Genomic DNA, 11,384 nt, shown 5'->3' on the forward strand with positions numbered 1-11,384 from the left:
CTAAAATCTCCTCTCCTTTAATAAATCCACTAAGCACAAACCCTAAAATTCTAGCTAAGCTCTAAAACACTACCACTTAAAATAGTTGTTGGCATGCAAAGTAGAAACTGTAAGACTATAATAAAAAAAAAAGTATGGTCGTCTACCAAAAATATTTGTATACTGTACAGTTGTTACATATTAGTTATCAGTCATGTTTGCCGTATTCAGTACTCCAGAAAAGTTGCTGTAAAGAACGAAGCCAAAAAATAAACAAATGAGAGGCATATTACAGTAAAATGTTGTACAACTGCTAATCCAGATTCACGGAAAGAAAGAATCCTCTTTGTGACCCATTTGTACCTTGACGTCGAAATTCAGCTCCTATTCACCTGGTGAAATCAGGTATTGTAACTCCACTGCACAAAATGAAAATCTAAGCAAGAATAGCTTGCACATTGCACTTCATATTGCACTCACCTAGCTTTTAGCACTGCCAATAGCCTCCTCTAATTTCCCTAATTGTACATTTTATTTCCCCTACTCCTCCTGGGGGGTGATGCCTGGAGACCTCAATCTATCAAGATATCCAGCACACCCGGCCACATGTGACGTCGCCACCACCAGTGACGTCCCTGCATCTAGCTCACCGTTCTGATCTTCCATGTATGACCCGCTGCCTTACCTCTGGTTGCCTGGCGATTGGAAGAAGACTCGGCATCGGCATTGGCTTGTCATCTTCCTTGCTCTCCAGTTATTTCCCAAATCTTATGATTGGGACAATGTGACTTGGCCCATCTCTGGCACTCAACCATCTCTCTATTTGACTATCCCTGCCGGCCCCTGGAGGATGGGCTCCCCCTTTGAGTCTGGTCCCTCCCAAGGTTTCTTCCTTCTAGGGAGTTTTTCCTTGCCACTGTCGCCTATGGCTTACTCACTGTGGGCTTTGGGTGAGGATGCTGTAAAGCGCTTTGAGACCATGTAATGTTGTGATAATGTGCTATATAAAAATAAATTTGTTGTTGTTGAATAATTTTCTTATATTTAGACAAAATCCCAAAGATGGCTTAAAACTAGGAAAATAATCTGCCAGTGCAATAAGATAATTATACTTGGTAAGATTTTCTAAAGGAAGACAATATGCCTACATGCAAGAAAATTATTCTTACTCATCAGATGTTTTTTAGTCAGTGTGAATTTTGTATTTTACTTCCCTTTTTGGAGATGAGGCAGACCCAAGATGCATGCAATACAATAATTACAGGCCTATATCAGTAATAAGACTGATATTGTCGAGCAATGAGGGACAGTGTGGTATATGAAAATTAAAGTTATCAATCTGTATTTTTCAGTACTTTTAAAAATAAAATAATCTCTGTGTAGTTTTTATTTCTGCCTTTTTTTTTGTTTCGAAAGTACATATTACTCTTCTGCTTCATTTGTAGCCATTTATTTAAATACACCGTGTGCTTGGGAATTAACACAATCTATTAAAACTTAGTCTTTATATTTTTGTTACAAACACACAGCAACCATTTAAAATACTGTTTTGTCCTGTGAAACGGCCTCGGGACAGTGTGAAAGACATCAGCTTTACATATTCACAGCAGGAGGGAAGAGTTAAAAAAACCACACGTGAGTGTGAGAGTGAAATCTGAGCTCCAGCATGCAGGGGGAATACTGGCCATTGTTTTGTGTGTTTGGGTGTTGGGTAACTAACCTACGTTTATCAATTTGCCCATAATGTATATAACAGAGTGAGGTGACCAGGTTGATTGTTTTCGTTGAATCCCATTGGCTAATGGAGGTGGAGCTCACAGCACCTTGACCAATCACGAATGCTTGTGAGAACTTGCCCTTTCTCTCACACACAATATATACACATAGATATCTTACTGTGTCTCTTAAACAACAATAAAAAAATCACATTATAAACATTTCTAGCCAAGACTTTTGAGCTCTGAAGCTAATAGACATAGGGGCTGGCTACACAAAGGTGAATGAGACATTCAAAGAATTGTATGAGGTTTGATTACTAAAGTGTTACAACTTTGAAGTGACTTTGGAGTCACCAGACCTTTGCATACTGTCAATGGCCCATCAGTCTGGAATGTTTGTCACTGCTCCTCACACTAATCAGTTTGGAAAGGCAGTGTGAATTTTACAGTTTTTTTCAATTGCTAAGACAGATACTGCAATACTGAAGTTGCTTTCTCAAAACTTTTCATACAGTCACCACAACATTAGCTTATGTGGGCTAAACTGTTAAGCATTTTGCTTTGCTTTCATACAAAATGCAATCAATAACTAAATTCTTCATAATTTATTCTTCAATTAATTTATCAAAGGCCATTTTGCACATAAGTACATACTGACCCTAAAACTGCTAATAAAACAGTCAAAACTGAAATATATCATTTTACTAAATTACTATCAAGACCCTTTATAAAATAGATTGTAAAAAACACATAAAATAAACAAATTATGTTAATTGACACAAGATCAAACAATGAATGCTGTATGCCAAGATATTTCTCCAGAGCAATGCCAAGGATGGATCATGTATGTGAAGAGTGTTGGAGTTAGACTCCACCGAGTCCGTTGATGAGGGAAGGATGCAGTCTGAGGCGAAGGTTGGTTGCAAGTCAGCTCTCTTTAATGACGTCACAGATTGCAATCCGGGAGCACACTTAGATGCACAAAACAGTACATACCAAGAGTAGCTCAATATCTCTTGTCAGGGTCTGGTTTTTATAACCCAAACAGGGCGTTTACTGTTCTTGTTGGTATTTTTCCAGTTGGCGTAACATACAAGTGTTGTTTTGAAATTACTGGCGTTAGTCCCCACACCCGTTCCCTTTTACCTTGTCTTGTTATGTTGCAATTTAGCAGCGTCAGCGACCCCCTCCCTTGTTATGTCCCCGCATGTCAAGCGTAAGCTTAATGTTACCGCGACACTGTCAATGTACCTTCTGCTTTTCTAAATTTACTTGCACTTCGAGGAGGGCCGGAGCCCCCCTTTTTGTCCTGCCTATGTTCCAGTTCCAGTTAGTTCCCCATTCTCAGTGTGACAGAGGTTAGCACGCGGCCTAGCCCCCCTTCAATTCCCCCTTTTGATCTCTACTAAGAGATCATTACTGGTCTTAATGATTAAATTGCTTTGCGCGAAAATTTGCGGTATCCCCCTTTTGATCTCCGCAAGGAGATCACCACTTACAGCGGGCGCTCCAGACTAACCAGAGACAGGCCGATGACCCCCTCCTCAAACTCCCCCACCTCTTTAATCGGCAGCAGAGGCATCATGGACACATACGTGTCAGGGGGTTCCCCAGCCTTTTTCTCTATGGCGGTGGTGATCAGTCTGACAGCGAGAGCCCGCAGGCAGGGAATACAACAACATCCACAGGTAACGGTTATTGCGAGAAACGTAGCGATTGATATAAGTAGCGAAGCGATTAGTCCCTTCCACTGCCGAACTTAGAGGCGATCCAGTCCTCCCACACGTGCACGATACCAGACTGCTCATGTAGGGTGTAAGAGAGGGTGTGGAGACCTTCTAGCGCCTTAGTGACAGAACCGTACATTTCCACCATCGGCATGTTAGTCACGTTATACGTCATACACATTACTTGCGTTCCCCCAAAGTCCCCCTTTTTATCTGGATCATCGTCATCCTGGTCCCGATCTTTCTCTGGTGGATGAGGTGTAGTCGTCTTCTTTCAGTCAGGGGTGGACTACCCTGCTGGTTGCCTCAGGTCAGGGGATCATTCTGCCCCTCTGCTGGGACCTGAGCTGCTGCCGGTTCGCCCGAACCAGGTTGGTCCGCGCTGTCGGCGAGGTCCTCCTGGATCTCGGCAAGGGATCTGCTGGGCTCTGCTACCGCTGCGCACTGGCTCCAATGGTACCAGGTTTCACCTTTGCCTTTCAGCCGCACTGTGTGAGACGCAAGGCCCCACTTTGCCGTATGTGGTTCGGCTGGTCAAACCTCTGGTCTCGCCTCCTGGACCTGCTTGGAGAAACCTGTACAAGAACTTGTAATCCATCATAATATGCCTTGGCCGTTCGTACCCCTTCTTGTGCCGATTTCCACTTAAGTTCTCTGTGGGGCCCCGAAAATTGTTGTCCTGTCTGCAACTCGAACGGAGTGAACCCGGTTCCCCGATTTATGGAGCACCTGATTGACATTAGTGCCAGGGGTAATGCCTCAACCCAATTCAATTTAGTCTGTGCACAGATTTTTGCCAATTTTTGTTTGACCGTCTGGTTCATGCGTTCCACCTTCCCCTGGGACTGGGGATGATACACTGTCCCGAACGCATGTTTAAGTCCCAACGCCCTTTCTGCCTTCTGCAGATCCTTGCTTTTGAAATGTGAACCATTGTCTGACCTCACCCTCTCGGGGAACCCATGCCTGGGTATATAATGGTTTACTAGGAACTTCACCACCGAGGCCCCGTCTTCTCTCCTAGTGGGCCAGGCTTCTGGCCACCCTGAGAATGCATCCACACACATCAGCACATATCGCATCCCACGCACCGGTATTATCATGTCGGTGTAGTCTAGGACTATTTCCTCTCCAGTCCTATGACATGCTGGAAACTGACCCTTTTCTGGTTTTACCGTGGGTCTTGGGTTGTGCAGCGCACAGATCTCACAGCTTCTCACAAACTCCTTTACCATATCCTTCAGGAACGGATGCCACCATGCTCTCAAATTGTGAAGCATCTGTCCTGTCCCCACATGCCCCACACCGTGTGCCTCCTCTATGACCTGTTGCCTAATTCCCATAGGGAGGCCCTCTGTTTCTATGCCCCCCTTTTCTGCCCACATGTTCTTCTCCTCTGGGGAGGCTTGCGCCTGCATGACTCGGATCCTGCTTGAGGTCAGCCTGCCCTGTCCCTCCAGTTCCTCTTCTACTGTAACCATCTGTCTGCTTACCTCATACCCCGCTGCCACTTTTGCTTCCGCATCTGCTGCTTGATTGCCTTGTGCTATCACTGTCCCTGACCCCTCATGTCCTTTGCACTTTACCACAGCTATTTTTTCCGGAAGCATCAATGCCTCCGCTAACTCTCTCATATCTGCCTCATGCTTAATCGGTTTGTTTCCTGCCGTTAAGAACCCAGCCCTCAGCCACTGGCTGAGTTCCACATGCACAGCCCCCACCGCATACGCTGAGTCTGAATAGAGGGTGACTGCTTTACCTTCGGCCAATTTTAAAGCTTCAATGACTGCCCTGATCTCCGCTCTCTGGGCCGATTGGGCCCCCTCCAGTCTCTCTGCTTTCAGTGTCCTGAATCCCAGGCCTTCTCTCGCTACCACTGCAAAACCTGCTTGCAAACTTCCACTCTCTGTTCGAAAACAACATCCATCGGTAAACCACTCCTCCGTACCTTCTATCTGTTCGGCTGCTAGGTCCTCCCTGACCTTTTCCTCTTTCCTAACCCTGGCCTCACATTCGTGGGGTGCCCCGCCCCCCATTCGATCAGCCATGTTGATGCCCTCATGGACAAAAGTTAAATGTGGCGCCTCTAAAATTTTGCTGAGCCTCTGCTGTCTTAGAGACGTCATTGTGAACGTTTGTGAGTTCACATAGGCCACCACACTGTGCGTGGTCAGGATGTGTAGGGCATGGCCCATCACAATGTGTGCTGTTTTCTGCACGGCTTTTGCCACTCCTGCCACATGTCTGGTGCATGACGGATGTCGCTGTTCTGTGGTGTCGAGTTTGGTGCTAATATACATCAATACCTTCCTCTCTCCCCCCTTTTTCTGAAACAAGACGGCGTTCACGACGTCTCCAGTTTCAGAAACATCTAAATGAAACGGGAGAGAATAATCAGGTAACGCCAAATCAGCTGCTTGGGCCAACCTCTGCTTGAGAGTGATGAAAGCCTCCTCTGCAGGTTGATCCCACGTCAGAGTGGCGCTGAGGCTCCGCAGGCCATGTGGCCGCACCAGAGCCCTCAGTGGTTGCGTCAGACCTGTGTAATCTGCAATGTAAGTTCGGCTGTATCCGGTCAGTCCCAAAAAGGACAACATGTCCTTCACAATAATTGGTTTAGGGTGACTCAGGATGGCTGACCGATGGGCCGGAGAGAGCCCTGTTCCCTTACCTGACAGGACCCTCCCCAGGAAGGACACCACCGTCCGGGCCACCTGTATCTTATCCTTACTGACCTTAACTCCTTTTTCTGCCAGCCAGAGGAGCACTGACCGCGTTGCCTCGAGTGCCGCCTCCGCTGTCGGGGCCGCGATAAGCAAGTCATCGACGTACTGGACGAGGGTGACCCCATCCGGGAGATGGCAGCCCTGCAACGACTGCTTCAACACCTGGTTGAAAATCCCAGGAGACAGAGCAAATCCCTGTGGGAGTCGCGTGTACCTGAACTGGCATCCCCTGTACGTGAACGAGAATACGTCCCTGCAGTGGGGTGCTAGTGGTACAGAAAAGAAAGCATTAGCCAGATCAATGCAAGTGAACCATGTTTGGGACGGCGTAAGATTGGTGAGAGCGACGTAGGGATTAGGAACCGGAACAGTGGGAGTCAGCAGCAGCTCATTGATAGCGCGCAAGTCGTGCGCCATACGATACTTGCCTGTTCCTGCCTTCTCTACTGGGAGTATAGGAGTATTCCACTGAGAAGTGGACCCTTCGAATACACCCGCCCGTAAGAGACCGGCTACAGTCTCTGCTATCCCTTCCTCTGCAGCTGGTTTGTGTTGATATTGCTTGACCCAGAGGGGTCCAGCACTAGGGTGCAGTAGGAAGTCGACGGGCGTGCAGTCCACCAAACCAACATCAGTGGGGCTGGTGGACCACAGTGAGTTTGGCAGAGAAGCCAGTAGTGCTGCTGCACCAGGATGATCCATCTTTTCCCTACCATGGTCCCTAGACAATTGTTCATGCTGTAACATGGCTGTGTCTGTCACCTTAGTTTGAATACAGTAGGAACTGCAGGAGGGGGAGTACGAGATTTGAGGGATCTGGGTGAGAACCCAGTCCGTAGCTGAAGTGGCTCTTTTCACCATTGGGCCTAAATCTTTAGCCTGATGCTTAGGATGTAGGGCGAGAGAGACGTGTGGCACCGCCTCCTCTCCCATCCTGTACCAGGGCAGTTGCTCAGGAGACAGGTGGACTGCTGAGGCCACCCCCTCGGGACCTACATAAATGTTTTGGGAAGCAACTTGCCACTCGTGGCCTTCCAGTTGCTCAGAAAACAGGTCCCCATACCATTCTATGGAATTTCGGTCATAAAACAGTGTCACATGTGGGGGGTCGAGCGGAGGAACGTAGGGTTCCAGGAGGGAGATCCAGGAGCGCCACGCGGAGTACACCGCCAGGATACCCGCCGGGCTAGGCTGCAGGAGGCCCCAGTAGATGTCAGCCACCGGGTGTTGTGACACAGGTTGCATCAGCCACTGCCCGGTGCCGCCTGTCGCTCCATCACATGGCAGGCGGGTCCCTTCGGGGAGGGTGACAACCAAACCATCAGCATTACACAGAATTGAAGCCCCCAGCTTCACCAGCATGTCCCGCCCCAGAAGGTTCACAGGCACTGCAGCGGAGACCACGAACGGGTGTAGAAAGGTCTGTCCCCTCAACCGCACTCTCACAGGCTTAGTCACTGGCAGTTTCTGCTCCTCCCCAGAGAAGCCCACAACGGTCACTGTAGTGGTGGAAAGATGTTGTTGGTTAGGCATCACATTCAAAGTCGAATATGTGGCCCCCGTGTCCACCAAGAACGGCAGTTCTTTGTCCATGACCATTAGGGACAGCATGGGGTCTGCCTCCCCAGCGTCCCGGGCCACCCGTGGGCACCGTCACTTGGAGGAGTCTCCCAGTCCCAGTCCTCGGATCCAGTGAGGATGAGATACTGTCCTCCTCCCGGAACAGCCTGTGGGTTGGGTGCGGTCGCTTGTCCTGCTGGGGGTCCCCTGGGAGGACCCCGTCCTGTTGGGCACTCTCTGACCCAGTGGCCAGCCCTACCACACCTGAAACAGGTTCCCTGCGGTGGCCACCTTTGCGACCTGCCCCGGCCTCGCCCCCAGTTCCCGGCTCCCCGGCCTCGGCCCCCACGGCCTCTTCCCCATAGCTGGGGACCCCAACCCTGATTGCTGTAGTTGGGGGTTTGTCCGACCCATAAGCCGAACAGGGGCTGTGGTGCTCCTGCCACCATCTGTCTCCCCTGCCCTTTCTTTTTGTGAGCCTGTACTTTTTGTCTCGCTTCTCTCACCTGCAGTTTCAACAACTGTGTCTGTAAATCTTTCAGATTACCTTCCTCTTTTGTGGCCTCGTCCCTCGCTCTCTGGAGATGATGCAACACCTGTCTATCCTGCACGGGCAAATCAGCTCCTGGGAGATCAGGATTAGCCAAAATAACTGCCTTAACCTCCTCCGAGACACACTCCATGACCGCCCGCCTGAACCACTCCTGCTGAACCCCAGCCTGCCCAGGGTGACACCCTATTCTCCCAGTCCAATCCTCCGTACATTTGTCCAAATATTCTCTGGGGTGTATTTTAGGGTCCCAAGTAAATTTTGGAATGCTGTCCCCGCTCGGGGCGGGGAACATCTCCCGCATGGCTTCACCCACGTCCATCACTACGTCTGTTAGAGTCACACTATCACCGCGAGTGAGTGTCCCTGCCATTTCCTCTATTTTCTGCAGAGAGTGTTTAGTTAGGCACCTCGCAGCCACTGCTCTGAAATCACCCAAGGCCAACTTTGTTCCCTGCGTCAGCTGGTCTAGTTTATCCATCCAGTGACCTCCCCCGTCTGCAGGGGGAGGCATCTCATCCGCTAGCGCCTGCACGTCTCCTAAGGAGAACGGCTTGTATCTCTCAGGTCCTTCTGAAGCCCCCCTTAATAGGGGAAACTGTTTAGACTTCAGGCTAGGTCGCCGCTGTAGAATGCGGGACCTGAGAATCAGTTTCCCTGAGGATTCCCTTCTCTCAGGCTCTACCCCCTCGCATTGTTCACCGTCCAAATCAATCAACACTTTCTCATCCTCATCTTCCTCACAATACCCCGACAATTCACCGATAATCTCCACTTCCCCTCTCTGGAGACGGCTCCGTTCGCGGAGAGGGGTGAGGCTGCCCCGATTACCCTGGGCCGCCTCCTCCTTTTGCTCTCTAATCACCCTTTCCTGAAACGCTGGTTTAGTTATACCTTTTCCAGGGGTTCCCTTACTCTCTCCCTCTGATTCCCTAGAGGTTTCACAATCTGAATCCTTTTCCTCCCCACTACAGCAATCCCCTTCTAGGAGGCTCCCTTCTCCCTGCGTTTGAACCTGGACCGTTCCACCAGTAACATGTATTACTGGATACATGTGCGCAGGGGAAGCGGTGGGAAAACCCCCACGGCTGGTGTACGCCGGGGGTTGCTTGTCGCCTTTCCCAGACCCCTGCCCAGCTGGGGCTGGGTCACAGTTGTCGTTATCTCCACTTTCCCTATGCAGGTGATCGACACACTGCCAGAAAATGGCTAGGCGAGCCCACGCTTGCCTCTCCTGCTCCTGTTTCTCTCCCTCTTTTCTCCACTTTCCCTGTTGTAACCCCCTTGCTTTCTCTAGCTCGTGTCCTGCCTCATCTTTCAGGCCGCTATGCTCCTTTTCCTTACGCCATAAAAGTGCTCCTAATGATTGCCTATCCTCCGGTTTGTATCCTGCACATTTCACTGCACTACCCATACGCTTCCACGCATCTGCCGTCTCTCTCTCTCGGCCCTTTTCCTGTGCTGCTTTACCCACTGCTATTTTTAGCACCTGCATTTGTTCAGACAGAGGCTTCCACCGCCCGCGTACTGGTGGACCCCAGCCTCCGTCATCCAATTCTCTATCAAATTCGTGATCCATATTTTACCTTAGTCGACCTATCCACACTTAGTACACCTTTTCGCTGTCACTGAGTGCCCCACCAATAACCACCACCAAAACATAAACACACACACAGTTATCAAGCCACGGACAACAGTAAACAGTAAACAGTAAGTAACCAATCGTAAATGCAAAGAATAAATGGCTCTATGTACACCTTATCTCACAACAGTCCCCCACCAACCCCCAGTCACCAACTCGCACTAAATACACTTTATTTACAAGGGTAGCTTCGAGGACTCTATACCTCGGGCCTACAATGACCCGTTTTCGGGAGGATGAACCTGACTCCTCCAGCCAAACGAGCTGCTTGGGGGTCCTATATCCCCGGGCGGCTCAGGCCCAGCTGTCCTACTACCTGCCAGCAGTAGGTGGGGTGCCAATCCACGGACGGGTCCCAGACCCTTGCCAATAGGTTCTGTGACGGAGGTCCCTGACCCACCGTCACCTCTGAGAGCCCTCTGTTTTACAGGGTCCCTGACCCCCTGCGAAGGCTCCCAGGTCCCAGACCTTCTATCACAGCGCTTTCCTCTTGGGTCCCAGACCCTCCTCAACAGTACTTCTCCCTTCTTTCCTCCAGGGTCCCCGACCCTTCCTCAACACTACTCTTCTCACGGGTCCCAGACCCCTCTACCACACTACTTCACTCCAAGGTCCCAGACCTCTCCACCACGATACTATTCTCAGGGGTCCCAGACCCTTCAACAACGATACTATTCTCAGGGGTCCCAGACCCTTCAACAACGATACTATTCTCAGGGGTCCCAGACCCTTCAACAACACTCCTTTACTCAAAGGTCCCAGACCTTTCCACAACGATACTATTCTCAGGGGTCCCAGACCCTTCAACAACACTCCTTTACTCAAAGGTCCCAGACCTTTCCACAACGATACTATTCTCAGGGGTCCCAGACCCTTCAACAACGATACTATTCTCAGGGGTCCCAGACCCTTCAACAACGATACTATTCTCAGGGGTCCCAGACCCTTCAACAACGATACTATTCTCAGGGGTCCCAGACCCTTCAACAACACTCCTTTACTCAAAGGTCCCAGACCTTTCCACAACGATACTATTCTCAGGGGTCCCAGACCCTTCAACAACGATACTATTCTCAGGGGTCCCAGACCCTTCAACAACACTCCTTTACTCAAAGGTCCCAGACCTTTCCACAACGATACTATTCTCAGGGGTCCCAGACCCTTCTGAGCTACACCCCCAACAAACCCTCGCCCCAATATTGGTTGACAGATCCTGAGACACTTCCAGCCACTTTTTAGGAATAGCCAATATGCAGAGTTTGATAAAACAGGCTCTGCCTACCTTTTTCCCTGGGCGCGCCCGTGGCTGTCTGCGTCCGCAAGACCTCGTCTCTGGTTCCAATTAGAACAACCTCCTCCTCATCCCGGACGAGCCCCCAAATTGTTGGAGTTAGACTCCACCGAGTCCGTTGATGAGGGAAGGATGCAGTCTGAGGCGAAGGTTGGTTGCAAGTCAGCTCTCTTTAATGACGTCACAGATTG

The 11,384-nt window shown here is 49.9% G+C and overlaps 1 protein-coding gene and 1 long non-coding RNA gene across 3 annotated transcripts; one reads left to right on the top strand and one right to left on the bottom strand.

Annotated features, from left to right (window-relative positions):
- Nucleotides 1-2,613: 2,613 nt before the first annotated feature.
- LOC125750132 (uncharacterized) lies at nt 2,614-9,314 on the bottom strand. The gene is made up of 3 exons (XM_049027524.1): nt 8,258-9,314; nt 7,858-8,097; nt 2,614-7,766 (listed from the first exon to the last, which is right to left on the bottom strand). Exons 1-3 carry the CDS (start codon nt 9,312-9,314, stop codon nt 3,904-3,906), a joined length of 5,160 nt encoding a protein of 1,719 aa, XP_048883481.1. The 3' UTR covers nt 2,614-3,903.
- Nucleotides 9,315-10,460: 1,146 nt separating this feature from the next.
- LOC125751164 (uncharacterized) lies at nt 10,461-11,000 on the top strand. Of its 2 annotated transcripts, none has more exons than XR_007400529.1 (2): nt 10,461-10,549; nt 10,658-11,000. It is a non-coding gene; the product is annotated as an uncharacterized LOC125751164 (long non-coding RNA). The 2 variants fall into 2 exon arrangements; XR_007400528.1 differs by having other exon boundaries at nt 10,495-10,621.
- Nucleotides 11,001-11,384: the final 384 nt, after the last annotated feature.

Source organism: Brienomyrus brachyistius, chromosome 10, assembly GCF_023856365.1.
Source record: "Brienomyrus brachyistius isolate T26 chromosome 10, BBRACH_0.4, whole genome shotgun sequence".
Lineage (NCBI taxonomy): Eukaryota > Metazoa > Chordata > Actinopteri > Osteoglossiformes > Mormyridae > Brienomyrus > Brienomyrus brachyistius.

Coding starts and splice junctions, on each gene's coding strand:
- LOC125750132 (XM_049027524.1), bottom strand. CDS start 9,314: ATGTATCCAGTAATACATGTTACTGGTGGAACGGTCCAGGTTCAAACG. Junction 8,098..8,257: donor CGAGGCCACAAAAGAGGAAG/GTAATCTGAAAG, acceptor CCCCAACTACAG/CAATCAGGGTTGGGGTCCCC. Junction 7,767..7,857: donor GCTGTTCCGGGAGGAGGACA/GTATCTCATCCT, acceptor CTGGGGAGGCAG/ACCCCATGCTGTCCCTAATG.